The 24230-nt window shown below is 36.2% G+C and overlaps 1 protein-coding gene across 1 annotated transcript; it reads right to left on the bottom strand.

Moving 5' to 3' along the window:
- Nucleotides 1–3950: 3950 nt before the first annotated feature.
- On the bottom strand, nt 3951–22791 carry LOC306882060 (CD82 antigen-like). Its single transcript, XM_079436504.1, has 9 exons — nt 22679–22791; nt 17834–17905; nt 13642–13714; nt 8143–8267; nt 7741–7815; nt 6644–6742; nt 6111–6284; nt 5525–5608; nt 3951–5198 (listed from the first exon to the last, which is right to left on the bottom strand). Exons 2-9 carry the CDS (start codon nt 17894–17896, stop codon nt 5121–5123), a joined length of 771 nt encoding a protein of 256 aa, XP_079292630.1. The 5' UTR covers nt 17897–17905; nt 22679–22791; the 3' UTR covers nt 3951–5120.
- Nucleotides 22792–24230: the final 1439 nt, after the last annotated feature.

Raw genomic sequence — 24230 nt, 5'->3', positions numbered from 1 at the left:
ATAGATTATTTAAAAAAACTATAAAAAAAACTTTTAAAAAAATCAGTTTATGGATGAAATACTATAGTCTGCTTAGACTCCTCTTACTACAGTATACAAAGGATGCCTTTGTCTAGACTCCTCAGCAGTGTTTCTTTGCTCTTGTGTGATAGGACCAGCTAAAGGCGAGAGTCCTGAAGAGGTCCATCTGGTCTGGAGGAGGGGAACCACACTGGCCTTGGACCAGCTCAGCTTTAATACATGCCCATCTAGATGAGTGTTCAGACCTACCATGAGCGGCCCTACAGATCTTCTCCAGCCAGACCTTCAACATCACTGTTCTCAGGTCAGCCCTTTTCACATGGTTCATCCTGACATCTCACCTTGTCCCTCCATGAAAACAGCCATAGAGGCTTGCACTTCTGCAACCAAGGGTAATATTGCCAAGTATTTTAGGAGAAATAATAAATTGGAAAATACACACCCAAAATAAGCAACCCGGTCAGGAAAAACAAGCCCAAAATATGCACCTCTTGTTTTTGGATGGTGTGTATCATGCAGTCTGCATAGGGCATCGCTTTAAAAGGAATTTTGTTCCAGTTTTCTATTATGCGCTGACAAAATCATTGATCGTGTTTATTCCTTAAACCATTTCTAGTCCCATTTACCACCCTGGCATGTTATTCTATAGAGCATCTCAGCATGGTATTTAAATGCACTGAAATATAATGGTGATTTTACTGTCCTCAAACTCCAGCAACTTTCCCTGGCTATCTAAACAATCATTTTCACTGGCGATTGAAATGTTATATTATTTAAAAATATTATATATGTGCATTGGTGGCTATGAATTTTGTTATATAAGGAACGTCTTACTGTTGCATCAAAAGCAACATTGATTCATAAAAATGCTGGATCAAATTACTTAAGATATCAAAACAGACTGGCAAAAAAAAGTTACAATCAGTTTGACAGCTTCAGAAATGTAATCTGGACAAATAACAGCACCATTTTGGAGTAAAAGTGGAGAGTGCTTACTTACCTTTACAACGCTACGACCAGAACATTGGGTAACACTTCTGTTCCGTCGTTAATGAATAACTGCACAGGAACAAATGACTAATGCACTATTAACATTGTAGTAACTACTATTACCTAACAAGAAACTCTCATTAACGATTTAGTATTAGCGCTCAGTTGAAACTGGTAGTTAACTATTAGCTGATCAAAAACTACTATTTTTTCATATATCGTGGAACTATTGTATACAGGTTCATAATTAATGTGAATTATGCATAATGAATAATTAATTCTAAAATGAAGATCATGGTAACCCACTAGTAATGGCCAGATATTACCAAATCCTTCTAAAGGAACTACTAACTTGGATCAGTATTCTAAAGTGAAAAGCATCATAACTCCCTAATATTGACTGACGTCATTGTAAGCTTTTGAGATATACGTATGTAATGTTTTGGATGGTAATGATTCAAGTGTTACATCCTTCTGAAGAAACTACTAATTATTTGGATCAGTATTCTAAAGTGAAGATCACGGTAACCCACTAGTAATGATTTAAGGGTTACCAAATCTAGCAAAATTAAGTACTAACCAGGACCTTACAAAAACCTCAAAAGAGTACAATTTCTTCAGTAATTACTAGGGAGTTATAACAATCTTCACTTTAGAATACTGATCCAAAAAATTAGTAATTCCTTCTGAAGAATTTGGTAATGCTTGAGTCATTACTAGTGGGTTACCATGACCTTCACTTTAGAATTAATTATACATTATGTATTATTCATATTAATTATGAACCTGTATACAGTAGTTCTTAGTAGTTCTTATGGAGGTATGAAAAAAATTGTAGTTACTGATTATCTAATAGTGAATTACCACATTTGACTAAGCACTATTACTCACTAATTCATAAATCAGAGTTTCTTGTTAGCAGTTACTAGAGTGCTAATGTTCCGTTATTCATGTGTTCTTGTGTAGTTATTCATTAATGATGGAACAGTATTCTAAAGTTTTTCCGAACATTGCTTTGCCATTCATAGAAAGAAACATCATCACACACTAAATAACGATAAAGCACTCATACATTTTGTCCTGTGGGTGCAAACCACTAACAGGTCCAACTACACAGCTGTATTCTGGAAATATACCCAAAAATCACAACCTGCATCTGCCCAAATCTATAAGCAACATCTAGAAATAACAAGCCCAAAGTCGTTTATAATAAGCAGACTTGGCAACTCTGTATGGTCCACTGCCCAAGTGCAGATGTACAGGATGAATCACTATGAAACGGCCTCAGTACTGTGAGGACGCAAAAATCACCATAATAACTATTACTGTCACAACTTCAGCTGATCGCTATTGTTATTACATTGTTATAACACTCTGAAATGAAATAAAAAAATATAACTGAAACATGGAAGAAAAATTCAGAGCTGTGTGAAAGAGTCAAGAGTTTGATTACTTAAAATATTCATTTTAAAACATGATCCATTCTTGAAAAAATGAGGGAAACAGTGCAAGGTCTTGGGACACGCTTTCAAAAGATAAACCGTGGTGTCATAAAACTGTGGCTCTATAACATGAATAATGTATTAACATGCTAACTATATGACTGTTGCTCCTGTTCATATAAACACTGGTATGCAAAGCCTAGTATGTGTAAAAAAAAAAAAAAATAGTTTAATTATAAGTACAATGTTTCCGTAATTCAGAGCCGATTTGACTTTTTGAACTTCCCCTTTCTTCTCATTTTAGTGGACTTCCTCCTCTCCTTCATTAGCCATCTATGTGAAGTGAAATTAGATTAAATTCAATGAGGGTGAGCAGAGTATGACTCGGTCACAAGTGTGTGTGTGTGTGTGTGAATGACAACTCTGTCTCGTGCAGTCATACATGTCTCTGTGGCTTCCTGTCAGCTGCTGTTTCTCTCAGATACCATCAGTCTATGATACGGTATTTCTCTCTTTATGTGTTTATAAACATTAGGAACATTTGTAAAACTAAATCACATTTACAAAACTGAGCTCAACTGGAGAATGTGAGACTGTGAATACTGCTTATAAAATGCAATTTCAAGACTACTTCATAAAAAAAGCAGCGTTCAACAACTGTATACAACTACACGATGAAATAATACTGCAGTCTATGAAAGCTATTAGAGCAAAGAGCAGCAGCTGTTGTTGTTTGGCGGGCTGGCAGAACATGATCAGAGCGATATTCCAGACTGCCTTCTGACAAAAGACAGCTCAGCTCCAACGTCAGCCCATCACCATTATAATTACAAGTGCAGCTCTGGAGACCTGGAGCAGAGCATTACCGGAAGGATGAGAAAGGAAACTGACGTCCTCTTTAAGCTGAATTACCATAGATTAATGGAGATCTAAATATGCAGGTTTAAAAAAAAACAAAAAAAACACTGTACTGAAGGTTTTCAGAGACAAAATTCATATGCTGCATTTATGTGGATTTTTCTTCTCCAAAGTACTGGACATATCTAAAAAATAAAAGTTGTCCATGAGTATCCATGTGTGTGGCAGCTGGGCAAGACTCTGTGAAAACAGGATGGAGCTCGGTGGGCAGGCCGGATGTGAAGGGGGCGAGCAGGTGGCAATGAACCCTCTATTGTTGAGGAGGAACGAAGGGTGGGCTGTGTCATTTAGCACCTCATAGAAATACAGAGGAGAAACAGACCACCACAATGACCCCTTGAGGAAGACCATATTTGCAATGCAGAATTGAACAAAAAGCATATGTTAAGTTTTGTTTTTGATGGTTTACTAATACAGGGTATATTGTTATTTACTTACCTATTATGCAAATCATTCTGAATTAAAGGCTGTGAAGTGTTGACCACCACTTCCCAGTTCACATTAACTAGAACAGATGTGCTACTGCCACCTAGTGAAGATCTGGCAAAAGTACACGGTGGATAAAAACACAAAGCAAATAGGTTGGGTGAGTTATTTATTTATTTATTTATTAACACATTCAGCTTAAGAAAGGTACACGTAGTTACAATTTTTCTATCATCTCATAATTACTTGGTAGGGGGCTGTATTCCCTGTATTTAAACAAAATAGGATTTTTTTGCAACATTAAAATAAGTGTGTACCTCTTATTATGAACTCAAAAGTTTTACATATGCAAAATAACTATTACAGATGACAGAAAACACTGTTAGCATTTTTTCATTTATACTTGTCATAGCAAGTATACAATTAAAATCGTAGTGGTGCCAGAAAAAATCAGTTAAATTAGGAGCAATGCAATAAAAAAATAACAAATCAAGTCTGCAGTCAACTTTGGGGGCTAATCTTCATTTTGGTTCACATCATCAAGGACTAGCTTTATATTGTATTTCCTTACAAATATGCTCAAATTAATCATGTAGAAAAGACATAGAAATGTATCATCTGTACAAAAAAGGCAAAAGTTTGACTCCCTGGACTTGTCACCCTAAATCAACATGCAAATGAAATCTAAAATATATACACACAAATAAAAATAAACAAAAGCAACCTGAAACAATGCTGGTGCACAAACATACATGATGGACTATAACACAGACAACTTTCTTATTTGGGACATGCCACTAGGGCAGAGTGAGAATTGTGTCAGTCTATGTATACCACAAAATGAACACACGCTAAATATCTAAAGAAAAGTCCCTTGATTTAACAAAAGCAGGCCTTTGTGGTTTTTCTGTTGTCTATAAAGCATAAACCGAAGTTTCATAGGATGTTAACTCATAGTGTGGGCCGCTACAATGAAGAAATATCAAAGCAAACAGACCAGCCTGGGTGTAAAAGAGTGTTGTTGTATAAATAGACCATTCAGGGGCTTCAGGACTCGTCATAGGCTTTTCATTAATTTATGTGGGCAGCTTTCATGTTCTACACTTCAGACAGTCATACAATGGGTTATTCAAAACTGGACTAAAAAAGATCTGATTAAATATCACAGGGGATAGTGTTATTGACATAGAGTGAAATCTCATGACTAAACATAACCCTAAAATGTATGTTTTGAATATACTGTAGAAAAAGAGGGAGATCTGTTGTTCCACGTAAATAAGGAAGGACAGAATACATTTGTGTGCAAGTGTCTGTGTTTCCTCCTCAGTACTTTGGCACTTTGGTGTAGTCCTCTTGGTGTACACTCTTGCAAAGGCCCATAGAAAGTATCATGCCAAGGAGCTGTAAGAAACAAACAATGGTAACTACACTGCGATCAGAACAGAAATGTGCAATCTGTTCTACAGAAAATTGTCATCTGGATCATTACCCTAAGATACAAAAGCTAAAAGGTACATATTTATTCCTCATGTGCCCCTAAATGGTACAGATGAATGTACATATTAATACCTTTTAAAAAAGGTACCACTCCAGTGACAGTTTAATTTTGTTTGTTTTCTTTCTTAGAGTCCATAGCACAACGTCACTGATAATAAACACCCCAACATTTCTTAGTAATGAATAGTCATATTGTTCATGCTGCCTAGGGCGGAGGACATACAACATACCTCAATGACAGCCACACCAAGGCAGATTCCCAAAATAATTCCATAATTTGTGAAGAGCCAGCTCCCCATATTCTCCAGGCAACCCTGATGAAGACAGAAAAACACTCTGTCAGAAGATCTTTCACCTAAACTAGACCCGTTTCCAAATTCATGCTACTCAAGATTCATAAAATTATGAAAGAGTGAATTAGAATTTGTTAGTCATCATCTTTCCCAGGCATGTGTAATAAATTTGCCCACAGTGTTTAGCAAAACTATGTATTTATCTATCATATCAAAGGATAGCCCGCCCATTCATCTGTTTAACCACCTTCATGTGATTCCAAACCTGTATGACTGACTGACTTAATTGGAATAAAATATATTTTAAAGAATTTGGGTAAACAGTTTCAGGTCCCATTGACAAGCATATTTTTTGACCATACAATGGAAGTCAATGAAATTGAAACTCTTTTGTTACTAATATTCAATATTTGTGGGATATTTAATCGGACTATCGCTTTAACAACACAGAATTACACGAAACTCTAGGGAGAAATCGAGACATACTTAACACATTAAAATGATTAAGCAATATTTCCCATACCGTTTCATAGATGGGCCAATCGTTAGATGAGGCCTGACAGAAACCGCTATCTGCCACATTAGCTGGTGAGAGGGACACATTGTGGCAGGAGCATGGGTACAGTTCCAGTGAACTGTTACTAATCATATGGTTCGCATCCCAGTCCTCACGTCCATTCCAACCACAACACTGCATCTGAGACACACAGAGAAGAAACAACAGGGCATGAAGGATTATTCGACCCACTAGCATCTTAATCATTAATTAGCACACGTATTTCCCATTAACATGTATGCAGTATTCAGCCTAATATAATTTTCCAGTGCAAAAAAATGACAAGGTGATTTAAATATAAGCAAATGAACAGTCAACAGTCTTAACGTCAGTTCTGAAAGGCTAAACTGACAACCTAACAAGCATTTCTACATTCCAGAGCTTGAACCTCCCACAGAAACCGGGTGGTTTTCATGGCAATATATTCAAATACATAGAGTACATATAATACACGTCTCTGAATTAAAGACAATGTATGAGTTACGCCCATTCATACTCACTGATTTCTGGAGGTAGTCCCAGGCCTGCTCTGCAGTTTTGTTCTGTCCGGGGTAGTTCACCACAACTTGGGACACAACTTCGGTTGCCTCCTTCCTCAACTGCAATGAGAGTTAAGCGGGTCAGTGGTTCATTTTACTAGCCCCAGTTTTTTGACCTGAGACTCACTTTGCTGACTGAGGAAACAGTTGTTACTAAACTACTAAAATGGAACAGAGTTCAAACACACTAGTTTCACACAATTATTTTCCAATGAGAGAAGCATGTGTTGCATTTGCATTGAAAGCAAATCTTCCACTGCATGCTTCAAATCTTCATCTTGTCTCCAAACCGGTTCGCATTTATGTCTAAGTTGACAGATAAGCAAAAAAATACAACATCTATCATCTACTTGCTTCAAATACTTTATGATTTACTGCATATCCTGCTCAGATGCTTCCTATAGCGTCCTCAGAGACACTTGCTGCTGGCTGACCTAAGGTGGAGGGTGCAGAAGTATTTGTCCTCATCCTGTGTCCAACATATGTGATTATTTTTCTCATGGGTCATCATGGTGAAGGACTGTTCAACAATAACAATCAAATGCATGTAATTTTTGGTATATGCGATAGGGGGCAGTATATTTTCATTTTCAGCCACTGAAAAACTCTTGAACTTGTTTCAAGCTGTTCAAGCCAGAATTCTAAACAAAACCTTCACAATGAATTCGAGCTGGCAAATGGAACACATGGGGATATGACCTCAACTTTTCCAAAGTATTTTAACATGCATTCAAGCCCTAAGTGTCTTGCTCACAAAAAGTTTTGATGCCAGGCTTTAAGAGATGGTTCACCCAAAAATAATAATTCCGTCATTTTTTAATGACACTTATCTTGTTCAAAACCTACTGTATATGACTTTTTGTCTTCTGTGGAACACAGAAGAAGATATTTTGAAGATCACTGAGGGCCAACACAACTTTCATTTTATGAACTGGAGACATATAAGTCATACAGGTTTGGAATGATATGAGGGTGAGTAATATTGGGTATGAGGGTATTTTCATTTTTGAGTGAACTATCATTTTACAGCAGCCACATTAGAGCATTCACTCACTCACCAAATCCCGCTGGAAGTAGATGAGAATGGCAGCAGCCACTTGAGCAAGGAGGATGAGCAATAGGCAGGTGAAGTACTGTAGAGAGAGAAAAAGACAATGGATTCAGATATCACAGACTCATGTATATGCCCACCACATATGTCAGTCTCACATATGTACTGCACAGTCTGCACATATTTGCAACAGAAACGCAACAGCTGGTTCAGTCCAGTCTATTCGGGTCATGTGACATGAAACCGCTCAGCACAGCAAATTTACACGTGAGAGCAGAAGTTCCTTTTGTACTTCAAGTTTGCATGTGAAAAAAAACGTGATTTACAAAAAAAACAAAAAAACAACACCATCTAAATTAGGATAGATGGTAAAAACTGTGCTAAACATTGGTGTATTTTTGTGTCTTACCAATCCAAGCAAACAGCGGATTTCATAGATGGCCCCCAGACAGCCCAGAAATCCCAGAAGCATGGAGAATGAGCCCACGCCAATCAGAATATAAGAGACTGCCTTCAGGACCATGGATGAATCCTCTGTTAGTGAGAAATACAAACGTAATTCTGGTTACAAACTAATCATAATTATGTTAATGAGCAGTGACTAAGTAAACATAACAGTAATTCAGTTATTGTCCACACTTTGATAACACTTTCTATACATTAAAATTGGTCAATTCCATAGTTAACATGAAATAGCAATGAAAAATACTTTGCATCATTTATTAATATTGCTTATAGCTAATTTCTGGGGTAAGTATGACTTTTTTGGATTAATACTTTTATCTTTTATACAGCATTAAATTCTGACAGTAAAGACTTTCACATTGTTTTAATAAATGCTGTTCTTTTGAACTTTCTATTTATCAAAGTATCCTAAAAAGTACCATGGTTCCACAAAAATACTAACTGTTTTAAACATCAATAATATGAAATGTTTCTGAAGCAACAAATCAAAATAGAATGATTTCTGAAGGATCATGTGACACTTAAGACTGGAGTACTGAGTCCAAAAAAACAGCTTTGCCATAATACAAATAAATTACATTTTAAAATATTAAAATAGAAAGCAAATTGTAATAATATTTCACAATATAAATTTTTTTTCTGTATTTTTGATCAAATAAATGCAGCTTTGTTGACCATATGAGACTTATTTTAAAAACAAGTACAAAATCTTACTGACCCCAAATTTTTAAACAGTAAGAGTATATTTTTTAAGTTGTATAAATTAACATATGTTTACAAGAAACAATAGCATATTTATAAATTAACATTAATAAATGATGTAACTTTATTTTTATTTTACCAGTACTTTTTTATGGTCTGTTGAGGTTTACTTCAACTCTACCTAATGAAATGCACAATTACTGATCACTTTGCAAGCCAAAAACTAATTTTGGTCTCAAATACTCCAAGCCAGTAAATACAGTCTCGGGTTGTCCTCGTGAATATGCATTGTGTAATGTTGATATGGGGTTGGCAAGTCTCCCTTGCGATCCTGACTGAGACATGACGGCCTATAGTACCGGGCGATGCTCACTGTACGCTGTTGAACAGTTGGGTCAGACATTCTGTGGCTTCACCTCAAAGCAGCAGCACATTCTCCAACTGTGTTCTGGTCCTGCTTCAGTCAGGCTTTCATGCGTATTGACTGAAAAGCCTCTGTCATATCATCCTCCCCTGAAATACCTCAATGGCTCCCCAGCAAAAACAACATTACCACAGACAGCCTTGCAAACAATACCACAGTGTGACTGTGGGTGCAGAGGATACAATGGCCCATCATGTGACCCGATGCAATCATCATTACGAAACCAAGCACATAGATGAGATGACCATCTCGACCCTGAGGATTACAGCATGCGTCAAAGCACAAATAAGAGAATGAGTTAATCGTTTCACAAGGTTGAGAAGGCACTGTCTACAGCTTACATAATTTAGGCTATTTAGTAATTAATGAGAGAACTGGATACTGGGAAACCCACACGCTTGAAACTGAGAACCAGTGGATTGTATTTAGTAAGCAAACAAATCCAGCATCCTAAGGAACAATGTGAGTTATCTTATTTGGATTAATTTCTGGCCATTCTGTTCATTGCGAAAACAATTCTCACAAGATTCACAGCAGTTGGTTGTTCTGAAATGTTTGACTTAACTATTGGTAAATAGCTGTTAATGCGATTAAAAAAAAAGTCAGTTAATGTTTTAAAATGGCAATACTGAGATGAGGCTCTTTTGTGCCGTGTGGTAAATATTATCAAAATTCTCCGTCGCCATAACAATCCCACAAACAATGGCAGAATAAAGAATAATACCTTTTTCCTTAACAAAGCAAATGCCTTTTTAAGGGCAACCACTATGCTCAGCAGAATCCAAGTTCAAAGCTGTTTCAATTATTCCATCCAGTGCCCAAACCCCAAGAATGGGCAGTGACATTGCAAATAAAAGCATAAAACATGTCTGCGTTTCAGCTTTGAATGTGTGGGCCTTTGTAGCTTCAGTACTGTAAATCTCAAACCACCCCATGCTGGTGAAGTGCCTAGTGGTGTCTAACGGAAACAGGAAAATCCTCTAGGGATCAGTTGAGCCAGTGAAGGCCACTGGCATCTGGATTAGAGAAACAATGATGTTCAGAAAACTTTTTTCTTATGATTGGCTCACAGTTTGTATGCATGGCTGGGAGTCCCACCAAACAGCCAGCAGCCACTGTGCACTGCAGGAATGTGTCTGTCAGATGAATTATGACATGCAAAGGAGGAATACGAGAGGCTGACAGATTCACTGCTGTTGGTATCATGCTATGGTGCGAGCCTGCACTTTTTTAAATCAGTTTTCTGCTCTGAACAATCAATCAAACAATGGCGCAGCCACTGAGACTGCGTTCATGTCTTGGGTCAGGCTCTCTACATTTTGCAAGACAACCTTTAAAATGCTCTGACCATTTCCAAGTCAACTACTGTAATGGTTCCGTAAATCTGAGGACTGTCAGTGCGCTTTGAGGAGTTTTCATTTTCACACAACCTTATGTTGTTGACTAAAATAAAATTCAGTCAATAGTTTGTCACATCATATTCATTCGAGTCAGTTTTACTTGGAATAAAATGGCTTCTAATTTTAGTCTATGAGAAAGAACAAAATTAAGGTAAATATTTAAACATTTTATACATTACATTTAAACCAGCATTCATTCTCTGTTCAGTATATCTTATGCCACTCACACGAGTCAATCCACAACATCTTTTAAAAACAAACATTTTCCTACTGAAGGATTATTGAAAGCGTTCATATTCTTTCTAGGATTTTCCTTTTCAAAATGGTGTTTCTTGCAGTGTTTATTTTTTATTATATATTTTACTATATTTTCCCCAACATTTTAGCTACAAGCATTTATTAATCTTAATGATGTGTATTTCTATTGATGAAATTAAGCACTTTGTCAGTAATTATGTTGACACTGCTTTGAGAAACACTACTTATTATTTTTTTTGAAAGGATGTAATAAATCAAAAGTGGCAGTAATGACTTTTTATTACTTTTTTAAGATTTTTATTTCAAATTAATGGCATTGTTTAAAACTTTCTTAAATAATAATTATTATTATTATTAAATTTTATTTCGAACAAAACAATATATATATATATATATATATATATATATATATATATATATATAAAAAATGTATATACATTGTATGTACACACACATACATGCACATATATACATATAAACAACAAATTATTACCAAATTAAAGAAAAACCACATCCCAAAGACGTTATACATAAAGTGTCCGAAAAGGAGTGGGACGAAGCAAAAGCTTATTATTATTCCCACCCCTATACAATTCCATAATATTCCAGTATATCTTTTAATATTACATCAATCCCTATATTATTTTTATATATTCCTCCCAAATTAACAAATCCACAATAAACAAACCCCAACCACATTGTTTTCATCCAAAATAACCCATCATTCTATAGTCACCTAACACAATGAACCTTATAACCCTCTCAACCCTCACAATCACCCTATACATCCACATATCCTTTTAATAAAGAGTTTTTATACAATGTTTTAAACTGCTTAATATTTATACAATGCTTTAACACCTGCTCCAAACCATTCCACAACCGCACCCCACAAACAGAGACACGCATACTTTTTAAAGTTGTTCTTATACGAATCTTTTTAAAGTTTAACTCTTCCCTTAAGTTATAACCACCCTGCCTTTCCAAAAATAATTTTTGCAAGTTTCCCGGAAGTAACTTATTTCTTGCTTTAAACATAATTTGTGCAGTTTTAAATTTAACCAAATCAATAAACTTCAATATATTAGACTGTAAAAATAATACATTTGTCTGGTCTAGATATCCCACATTATTAATAATTCTAATTGCTCTCTTTTGTAATATTATAAAACTAATTTACATACTTATTGAATGTAAATTAGTTTTATAAGCATTTCCCCAAATTTCCACACCGTAGCTTAAGTACGGTAATATAAATGCATTATACAGAATATACATTGATTTATTATCCAAAATATATCTTGCTTTATTCAAAATTGCTATAACCTTTGCCAATTTTGATTTAACATACTTTATTTGTGGTTTCCAGCATATCTTGTGGTCTAATATTATACAAAGAAACTTATTTTCATATACTATATAATCAAATAATTCTGAAGTTTCCACAATAATCAAATAATATCACAGTTTCCACAAAAATATAAAGCAGCACAGCTGTTTTCAACACTGACAATAATAAGAAATGTTTCTTCAACAAATCAGCCAATTAGAATGATTTCTGAAGGACCATGTGACACTAAAAACTGGAGTAATGGCTGCTGAAAATTCATCTTTGCCATCACATTAATGAATTACATTTTTAAATACATTAAAATAGAAAACAGTTCTTTTAAATTGTAATTACATTTCACATTATTTCTGTTTTACAATATTTTTAAATAAATAAGTGCAGCCTTGGGGAGCATAAGAGACTTTTATTAAAAAAAAAATCTTCCTGTTCCCAAACTTTTGAACTGCAGTATAGATTAAGACCACTTAGAATTAAGTGACAGAGGCAGATAGAGGGTCATTCTTTTGCATATATACTTGCTCACTAGTGTTAATTTGTTCTTTCCAATGACTAATGCAACGAGAGGCCTGATCTGAGCATTGACGTGATGCATGCTAATGAGACAGCCGCTAAAAGAGGCCTGTGTGGCAGCGAGGGAGCACCTGCAGACTGCCTCAGACGTGCTATGTCACACACAGGCCCTGCCTGGCTCGCGCACAGAGCCGTGAACGCAATAGCTGATTCGAAGCCAACTGTGAACATGTAGCTCAGGCCTGCTTAGCAGTGTCTGTAAGACCCAGACCCAGTGACCCAGAGCTCCCTGTAATGGCCTCTGGGATGGAAAACAGATCAGAAGTGTGCAGGGGGGAGGGGTGATGAAAATTACAGAGCCCATCGTGGACAATCTGTCCAAAAGCCTGAATCATATGCTTTAAGACGAGACTAACAGTGATCATCAAACAAAATGAAACGAGAGACAGATGGCCCCTGTAAAAGTGGGTCTGAGTCACTGGCGCACGAGCCCAGGGGGTTTTATTCAAAGGTAGAATGGGATAAAGCTTCACTAATGAGAGCATAAAAAGACAAGGCCGACGACCAACTCTTCTCATCTCTTCCTCTGGATTTTACTACAACCAACTAACAGCAAAAGAACTCTCCCACGGGGCATTAAATAGCCTTTTAGATGAATGTGAACACATTTCATACCATCCCAGAGAAAATGGCCAGGAGAGTAGATTTAGGTTATTAGGAACATAATTTTCCTGCTTGTTTGCCTGCATGATGTTTTATGTTTTCTCTTAGTTGCACACATTTTATGCAGACACTTACGCAACACCGCAATGAGGCTCTGATTGTCTAGGATGATCCACAGTCCAAATCCCATAATCGTAGCTCCGAAGATCTGTAGAGAGACAAAAAGGAAAAACAAGGGGCAGAGGAAGAGAGAGGAAAGAAAAAAGAAGGAGAGAATCAATCATGTGCTGCAGGACAGAAGGGGAACGAGGGGCCCCACATTTCAGTTTACAAGCTGCAACTTGTTCACTCCAAATCTCTTGGACAGAGCTAAAGATGGAAAGTCTAGTATTAATGTGTTCCCTGAAAGACAGGAAGGTTGTGTGCTGGTGTGTGTGTGTGAGTATGTAACAAACACACTAATCCTGGCCCGTAGGAAGCTATGAACTGTTGCCTGATCTCTAACTATGGGGTTCCAGTTGTGCTTTGCTCTCAGCTCACATCTGGGACTGATCGGGCCGTGCTTCTGCGTGGCAGTGGCAGGAGGGGAGGGGGAGCTCAGCGAATGTTCCATGAGTTAAAGAACACCACAGCCTTCCCTAAACCCACTCGGACAAGCGCTCTGTCTCCTCTCCTTATGTCTAACACCAGGGCACATGCTGGGGTGTGTAGTTTAGGGGTGCATGCTGGAGCACTAAAAGCCCCGATGTGCTCACAGTAAAGTTCTTTTGCGTTCTTAGATTAGGCGTCAGGTTTTTTAGCTTTTTTTTCCAGAAAGGTCAGTTTGGCAGTTTGAACAGTTTGGCCTGATTTTGTCTCAAATTATTTCACACCAGATCATTCCTCGATTTCGCTTTAAGTATATTTGGGCCTTCATTTGTCAAAATGCTGTTTAAGCTTATTTTGATTAAGGTTTATGATTTCTGCATACAGAACCTCTAGTTATTCTGGTTCAACTTCACAAATGACGTGCATGGAAATACATTTAAAAAAACGGTGATGAAGGTAAACTAGGGATGCACCGATACCGATACTGAGCTCGTACTCGTTAAAATGCCCCGATACCAAACGCGATACCACACAGCATGCGATAAGTGCCATATTCAGACAAAGAAATACAGACAACAGAACAACAGACAGCAGAATGGAGTTATTCGAGATTAAGGATGTCTACGAAGTATATGCATGCAATGAAATTAATGTTAAACATTCAGTATCGACGCCTGTATAGCTGATGTGCGCGACCTGATGGGCTAAGCAAAGCACGCTGAGTGGATTGAGCGCGCGGCGGCGCAGATGCGCGAGCTGGTCGAGTGAATATCCCTTTCTCACAGACATCACTGGATAGTTTGTAGTTCGGTCGGATATGTCAAAAACAAGTAAGTAAAACAATACATGAGTTACATAACGGTAGAGAGGGAGGGAGAGAGAGAGAGCGTGCGCCACTTCTGTTGTGTGATCTTTATTGATGTTTGCTCACTTAGCACACGCATCATTTGGCTAAAAACTAAATCGTAATTATAAGACAATTTATAGGGGCATTCACTATAAACCATCATTTATTTTCAACCTTAAGCATTCACGACATTCTGGCGAAAGTGAAACTAACAGCTTATGCGCTATGTTCTGTATTTGTCCCTCTCATTCTGCACCAGTACAAATACGTGCGCGCGTTGCGCGTGTTTTGCTTGCTTCATGATTGATTATGCATTATATGAGTGGCTTTGGAATATAAATTGCAGCACGTTTCAGATGAAAAAAAAGCTACTTTTATTTCTGAAAATATCACAGTTAGATTTATAACCAGTGGTCCCCTGCATTATTACAGCAAAACGCGTGATTACAGTACTGAGCCGCTGCAATGGAGCTGCTCTAATGCTATTCAATTAAAGATGATGTACCATAGAGCAAAAAAATGAACAGTGAAAGTAACAAAAACTTGTAAAATACATTTTAATGGGCATAATTAAGTGTGAAAATAACCAAAGATAATAATAATAATAATAATAATTCATTACATTTATATAGCGCTTTTCTGCTTTTTCTAAGCACTCAAAGCGCTCTACATTGTGAGGGGTGGTGTCTCCTCGTCCACCACCAGTGTGCAGCATCCACCTGGATGATGCGACGGCAGCCATAGTGCGCCAGAACGCCCACCACACACCAGCTTACTGGTGGAGAGGAGACAGAGTGATGAAGCCAATCAGTGTAAGGGGATGATTAGGAGGCCATGATGGTCAGAGACCAATGGGGAAATTTTGGCCAGGATGCCGAGGTCACACCTCTACTCTTTTCGAAAGACATCCTGGGATTTTTAATGACCACAGAGAGTCAGGACCTCGGTTTAACGTCTCATCCGAAAGACGGATATTATACAGTCAAATCAAAATAAAGTAAACTGTGACATTAACCAAAAATTCTTCATACAGTGGACTACCAGTAAAATTGATACAAATTTGGGACAAAAAATTATTCAGACCGAGTCTGGGGAAAAAAACTGAAGTTCAGGTTTGCATGAACTTGGTTTACAGCATGCCCAGGAGACTACAGGCTGTCATTAAGGCTAAGGGTGGCCCGACAGAGTATTGATAGTTGTATAAATATTGTCATACTAACAGCTGTCTGAATAATTTTTGGATGATTGTAATCCATAATGTACCTTTCTATCAAAGTTATCTGACATTATCAAGCTGAATTTGTTCAGACACAGTTTTACTCTGAGCTCTTGTCATATTTTTTTACCATTTTCTAAACTATAGCAAATAAACCGTGATAATGTGAGAAATTTTAAAGGTGTTTGAATAAATTTGGTTTTAACTGTATTTATTTGATAAATGAAGTTAACCAATTAACATTATACATACTCTTTTGGTTTTTGTACCCAATATTTTTAAAATGTACAAACGCAATGAAAATATCAGTATCGGTACTCGGTATCGGCAAGTACCAAAAAATAAAAGTATCGGTATCGGGCGAGCACTGGAAAAAGTGGTATCGGTGCATCCCTAAGGTAAACCCAGCAACACTTCTTGATGGATTCTTTTATTTAAATCAAACCAATGCATTTCAGCAAACAGCTCTTTGTTAGTGCAAATCCTACAAAACGATTAAATATAAACATAAACATATATAAACAATAGAATGATACTTTAATGTTTTATACAATATTAAATGTTTTTTAATTAATATTCATATAAGAATGTGTTTTAGTCAAATGTATTTATTTTATTTAAAAAATGTTTTTTAAATTGCTGTTCTCTTTCTCTTCTGTGTTTCATTTCTATGTGCTAATCTAATGTAATCGCTTTGGATAAAAGCATTTTCTAAATAATATAAAATGCTGTTGTAATGAATAATTGACAATAAACTGCCAATCAGTACACACATATAAGGCCTAATTATGTTGTTATATATTTGACTTCTTTAAACATTTTCCTGGGCTCATTTAAACGTATTTAAGTGCACTGGTTGGGTTACAAATGGTTGGAATAAATCATTGGGCTCTTCCTGTGCTCTTTGAGGACTGTAGAGAATAAACTTGGATCAGAGATTTCATTTTTTTCCTTCATGGAACAAGCCCAAGGATGACAAGAGAGAGAGCAGGCTGTTTCTCTCTGAGATGGAGAAGAGTAAACTGTCTGGGTAACAAATGGCAAACACTTCATCTGGATGATAACTAGAGTGAATTCTTGCGACAGAGATATGCGAGACTGCTATGGCGCACCTACAACTAATAAACGTGTTGCTGTTGTTGTTGTTTTTTATCAACTGGTAAAAAGGATTGACTTATTTATATGAATGTAAGACCTGGTTCAGTGAATATCAGTGTTAAACTAAAGTAAAGAAAACTGGGACACAAGCTATGAGTGAGCGAAAAAGCATAATTTATAAGGGAAAATGTTTGGCAGAATGTTTCAAAAAACCTTCCAATAATAGTTTGCCCAAATCTAATGCAGTAACACTTTATAAGAAGTTTAAATTGGATTGTTTTTTATTTTCTGTAATGTTAATTTTTACATATGAACAACAGAATATTTAAAACTTAACATTAACCTATATTAATAAATGCTGTAAAAACAGTTTATTATTAGTTCATGATACTTAGTGCATTAAAAAACAATGTTAACAAACTGAGCCTTATTCTAAAAGTGTTACATCTAATGCTAACATTCTGTTGTTGAGGTTTATTAGTCCTGATCAAGGAACAATAACAAAGCAAAAAGTCAAAGCACATCAAATGATTTAAATAACTGAACTTGTTCTTTAAAAACTAAAAAGTGAATCTTACAAAGAAGATTAAGTTGAAGAGAAACAGGAAGTACTTGGTGGCAGCGATGCATCCTTTCCCCATTTTGTTGACCTGTAAAAACCCAAAACAGAAAAACTTATTAAGGATCAGTGTATATGATACATGACACAGATTAAGAGTAATGGCAAATGGGCAACATAATTAATTCACTGAAATGAACAGACAGCTGTAAGGATTAAAAAAACGTTTTTGGTAAGATTAGTGATGAGAGCTAAACAGAAAAAAATAGAATCTGTAAACAAAGGTACACAGTTTTCATCAGGCACACATACTATTAATATACATGTTTGCTACAGTTTAAATATTCAATACCACTTCCCCTTGCTTTCAGACAGAGCATGCTGTCATAGATAAATCTATGGAGTACACAGATCTAAATTCCACAGGATCGGTCAATATGCTCCTCTGGACTAGCGTGATGGCTGTTGCCACAGTATTTTTAACGATGACCCATATTCCAGCTATCATTAATAGGTTAGTAGTATACAGTCTTCTCGTGCTATTTGTGGGACTGATGGTGTGCTGCATGGCACACTTCGGCACATCAATGACTTTAGAGAGGGCGAAAGAATTGTGAGTGATGATAAGCAGATATAGAGCAACAACACAAAGCGGATAAGGCCACAGATGGAGAAAACCCTATTGCTGGAGCCATTGATGGACAAGCACAGGAGCTCATTCAAAGCTTTCTTACAGTGGAGATGAATGGATGGACTTTCATCCCACCTCTCAGAGATACTATACAAGAGATACTACATCGGAAGAACCTCTTTTACAGTGAAATTAAATCAATGAACATCACCTTTGATTGGGAGTATCAATATTTAAGCAGAGGAGCAGCAGAGCATTTTATGGGTACATATACTGTTCAAAGATATATACTGCATCTTTATGATGCACATTTTTTGTTGATGAAATCCAAAAAAGGTTTTATTATTAGCCACTTTTGTCAGTAATTTTGTTGAGACTGGCTTTAAAAAAAGCATATCAAAAGTTTGAGGTCACAAGTGTCAGATTTTAGAAGAAATCGATATTTTTATTCAGCAAGTATGCATAAAATTGCTCAAAAGGGAAAGAGTAAAGACTTTTATAATGTTACTTACAAAAGATTTCTATTTTAGGTAAATTATGCTCTTTGAATATTCTATTCATCAATGAATTCTAAAAAGCAGCATAACTGCATCAACACTGATAATAATGAATGTTTGCTATTAGACTGATTTCTGAAGGATCATGTGACACTGAATACAGAAGTAATGGCTAATGTTAACATCAAAGGAATAAATGACATTTCAGAATATATTACCATAAAAACAATTATTCTAAATTGTAATAATATTTCACAATTTTACCCTTTTTTTACTGTACTTTTGATCAAATAAATGCAACCTTAGTGAACCTAAAAGACTTGTTAAAAAATACTAACCCAAAGTGTGTGTATACATAAATGTGTCTAAAAGAGGATAAAGGAGTCAAAATATCCCATAAGCCAATGTCTGTCGACAGAGTTTCTAAGTCTTTTTTTTTTCTTGAAGTTACGTAACAGAAAGGAAAGCATTCTATTCAAACTTCACAAACAAACTTATATGAACTACTAGGTTTTTTTTAATGTTGTGAAACAGGAATACAATTTAAAACAATTTAACTTGCTTGTTTCATTTTAGTTTTGCAGAGAGAATCACAGTGTTGCTGTGCAGAGGTCAACCAGCTCAATTTTTCTACCATGGGAGAGATTGTAATGTTTTTTTCAGATGCAACAGAAGTCTGTGGAATCAAATTACCTGCACTTCCTCCTCATTCTGCAGAGTGAAACAAGGCCTTATTTTGTACCTTAAGTGAATTTCCTAATGTCTGTACCACGTCTTACACAAGACATAAACAAAATGGGGTTATAAACAAATTCACCCTTGATAAAATAACTGGTCAACATTGAGCTGATGTACCACATATGAAGGTCACAGCTATTATGTCTACACACATGTAACGTATCCAACCTCAGTCAGACAGACAAAAAGTGTGTCACAATGCACTAAAATTTGAATTAGGCCAGCACACCACCACAGGGAGAGACATGGCAATATATATCAACAAGACTCAGATAAAATCAGCAGTAGTTGATCTTATCTCTTCACTGCTGAAATTGCTTTAGCAGCAAAATAACCTTAAATCACCTGAAAAGCAAAGTAAAGCTTGCGAAATGAGTACTGCCACTATGAGAGTATCTATTAAGCAATTACAATTATCCTTTGAGGAGAGCCAGGCTCAGCCCTCATTCTGAAGTTCATCAGCATTCAGCTCATCTACCCAGTGTACACTGGGGCTCTAGTTCACACCCCGATCTCCAACCTCCCTCCCCCCACACTCGCACAGATAGAACCAGCTTTGATTTCCCACCACGACAATGGCAGCTTTCAGCCACGCTTTTCAAATAGAACAAAAGGAGAAACTCCACACACTCAGGAGCCCACTTTAGCCTTGAAGTTACCACCAAACCGATGACATCCCTACAGGGGTGGCAACTTTATCATCCAAAGTGAACATACAAGTGCACAAATGCTATGGAATCTGTTACTAAAAGCACAAGCATCTTTGCTGATTGAGCAACGTGCTTTATGTAGTGCCATTGAGCTTCCTTGCAATCGGTTAAGCCATAAAATGAAGCCTAAAACTGATGATTCAAGGCCTTCTAATCTTTGTCACGTCCACAAAAACTTCATTTGAACTTGCGCATGCCAAACAGTTTGCCATGGTACCATCAAGTGGGCTGGCATGAAGGGGTGCAAAATGCCCCCTCTTGAGAGACTAAACAGTCTCACACTCCTCACAGCTTGCAGAAAAAAGAAAAGTGAAACCCCAAATAAGGGGAAGCCCACTGGGGCCAATGGCCTTGTCTATCTACAGTTACTTCAGGCAGAAACAAGGCTTACATTCATTAGGACGGTTAATTTCTCCACCTGAACACAAAGATCAACTTGATGGCACCAGTCGTGTTAAAGTGGGCTGCACAAGCAGCTACTAAATGGCCCAAAGAGGTTATTAAAATTGACTAATTTTATGATGAACGATGATTATGATTTAGAAAAGTAACAATATTTTAACAACAGGGAGGAACCAATGTTTGTGTCTGAAACATCACCTATTAATGGAATGCAGGCAAACTGGAACTGTAATTCAAAAGAAAGTGTTATTGTTTAGAAGTTGTTATAGCGAAACTCAGATTTGTTATGTTATCAACTTCGTCTCAGATGTGTATCCTAAAATTCCCGGTGAACTTACAGTAAACACAGATGAGATGATTATTGACATACAGTAAGATAGAGCTATAAAAATATGGATGTGGATATCATAGAAAAAATCTATTCAAAATGTTTTCACTGGCCATAATTTAATATCCTGGTGTCTGTTTGTCTCCATTTATTCTCATTGCTGTCTAGATTATACAGTTTACACAGTGAAGATCTGAGTTGTGATTTTTCGTTCCTAAGGGTATGTTTGCCTCTGCTAATTTAAAAATAAATAAGTAAATAATGTATGCAATGAATGCATACTCTTTGCTTGAGCACACAATTTTGACCGTAAATCAAACTTGCGGTACTAAATTAATCAGTAAAATATTAAAACTATAATGTATTACTGTTACTAGGCTATTAATGCATTATTTTGTAACTTACAGTAGGTTACTGATTTGTAGTTCAACTTAAGGGAAATTTCACCCAAAAATGAAAGTTCTTTCACCATTTACTCACCCTAAAGTTGTTCCAAACCTGTATGAATGTCTTTCCTCTGCTGAACATCAAGCTATTTTTAAGGGGACAGTTTCTGGTCATCATTGACTTCCACTGTATTTTTTTCCATACTATGGATGACAATTGGGACCAGCAACTGTTTGGTTACCCACATTTTTTAAAATATACTCTTTTATGTTTAAAAGAATAAAAAAGCACACAGGTTTGGAACAACTTGAGGGTGAGTAATGACAGACAGGATTTTTATTTTGGGGTAAACTATCCCTTTAATCCAATCATCAAAATCATCCAGCCTAATTTGTAGGCAAAGACATATTAAATCTACACAGTTATTGTGTCAATCACATTCCTATTCCTATCCTCCAAACAGAAAAAAGTATATTTCAATTCTCTTGCCAAATCACTTACAGTTGTAAACCGACCTGACCTACATTCGACAGATCTCATATTACAGTTCATAAGCAGTGAATTAAACCTTCCTCACAAAGAGAGCTCCCTAAAAAACTATTAAAGTGGAAAAATAGTCTACAGACTATGTGCAGGCTTTCCATAACCCTGAACAAAACTAACAAGTAAACTATTTTGAGGACTATGAGCAATACATTGTAAACACTTCTTATCCTGACTGATAACAACAGCTCTAGGACAAAATTTTTATAAACTGAAAGCGAAATCATGACAATGAGTGGAGAATAAACAACCCTGACATGTTTTCATAAAGTTTTATAGAAGTAAACTATGAATAGGAAATTAAAACCAAACTAAAAGAGTGAAAGAGAGTTATTAGGAAAGTTGAAAAAGCTGTAAACTCTGTTCAGTTTTACTGCACTAACACACAAACTAGGCTACTCACAGAAAATCTGTTACACGTGACACGCCAAAACATTAAAACTGCCTGTGATATTAAAACATCTGAAAAGAACTTCAGGGACACCATATAACTGACCAACTCATGACTATCTAGGTTATTTGAACTTTTCATTTAATTCACTTTCCCATCTTCAGTTGTTTGAGATGTTGACTATAACCTGACGAAATATTAAAAAAATAAAAGTTCATGTTTTCAAAAAATACTCACGTATAGTGTCGGGATGAGAAAATGAGAAAAGTACAATGGATGTCAGCTGCTCGTCTCGTCCAGCGTTCTTGAGTCTAGTGCGAGTAAACCGTCTGGAGTTGTAGATTAAAGGCTGCTCACAATCTCCACCAAGTGGCTTTGATTAATATTATCCCAGCGGGCCACTGTCCACTTGGGGGCCTCAGTGAGCTGCCTAGACATCCACAAAATATCTAGTTTATGAAGTACCTTTTTTAGAATGTATTTTTCTTGCACATCCTGAGCATCTTATGTCCATTTAGGCTATTCAATTTCCATATATTAAATTTATCCTTGTATTAAGTAAAACCTATATAAACCTATTAGAAATTACGGAATATATTAGTGTATTAGTGTATATTAGCCTAAATGTACACACATTAGTGTATATTAGCCTAAATGTACACACCTGCTCCGAGTGTGTGTTCACGGTGTGTGTGTGTTCACTGCTGTGTGTGTGCACGTTGGATGGGTTAAATGCAGAGCACGAATTCCGAGTATGGGTCACCATACTTGGCTGAATGTCATGTCACTTCACTTCACTTCACTATTAACATAGCTATCTCATACAAATATGTAGGATATGCTTATGTACTGTGTGTAATACATTTTTGGACATACTGTACATGTAATGCACACATATATACATCCTAAAACTCCTCAATAAGTAATTATATGGCACGCATTTTAAAAAGCATTACAAAAACATACTGATTTTTGTATAATATTTGAAATATAATTGTTTATATTGAGGGGTGAGAACCAGAAGGGCGTAAGTGACATTTCACCAACTTTACAGGAGAGCCAAAATAAAAACATTTACCATAGTTTGATCTGACTTTGTGTACTGATTTCAATTGTTTATAATACAAATTTGTAAACTTGTGGATGACTAGTAGAAGAGCTAGTAGAAAGAGCTCATTAAGAGCTTTCATTTGATGTATATATATCTCCATTTCACCAAGAATATCTCTCACCCCTCAATATAATATATATATATATATATATATATATATATATATATATAGAGTTGATATACTGTAACATGTAAAACCATATAAAATTCATATACATATTAATATGTTCCACATTATAAACTTATATTTTCATCTACCCAAAGGATGAATGAGAAAACTATATAGGCTATTGCCTAATTTGTAATTTTGACAATATATGTCATGTATGATATAGGGCAATATGCATGTATTGCAGTATGTGTTGCAATATTTCCTGTCCAATGAACAAATCTTTTGTCAATGAGAAAGTGAAAGCAGCATTTGCTCTGAGAAATATCATCTGCTAAAAAAGTCCTAACAAGGGGAAGCCCACAGTTATTTGAGTCAAACACAAGCAGTACATTCAGGACAGTTAAGCTGGATCATTACCACATAACAAACCTGCTCCTCATTCCAAGCCCACAAAGCACCAGTTCTAAAAATCACCAAGGATAATACCACATTTTCTGTGATAGTTCAGTGGCATCAATGACAATATTTGTAATACATATTAAACCTCATCCGATTTTAAAACTTCC

Source organism: Barbus barbus (genome assembly GCF_936440315.1).
Source record: "Barbus barbus genome assembly, chromosome: 1".
Taxonomy (NCBI): Eukaryota; Metazoa; Chordata; class Actinopteri; order Cypriniformes; family Cyprinidae; genus Barbus; species Barbus barbus.
Note: the sequence above shows the minus strand (reverse complement) of the source record. Positions and strands in the feature narration are given on the sequence as shown.

What these genes read in the sequence shown, in the direction of transcription:
- LOC306882060 (XM_079436504.1), bottom strand. Translation starts at nt 17,896, where the DNA reads ATGGGGAAAGGATGCATCGCTGCCACCAAGTACTTCCTGTTTCTCTTC. An exon ending in TCTTCAACTTAATCTTCTTT is followed by an intron (nt 13,715 to 17,833) that starts GTAAGATTCACT and finishes GTCTCTCTACAG; the next exon opens with ATCTTCGGAGCTACGATTAT. An exon ending in TTGGTGTGGCTGTCATTGAG is followed by an intron (nt 5,199 to 5,524) that starts GTATGTTGTATG and finishes TGTTTCTTACAG; the next exon opens with CTCCTTGGCATGATACTTTC.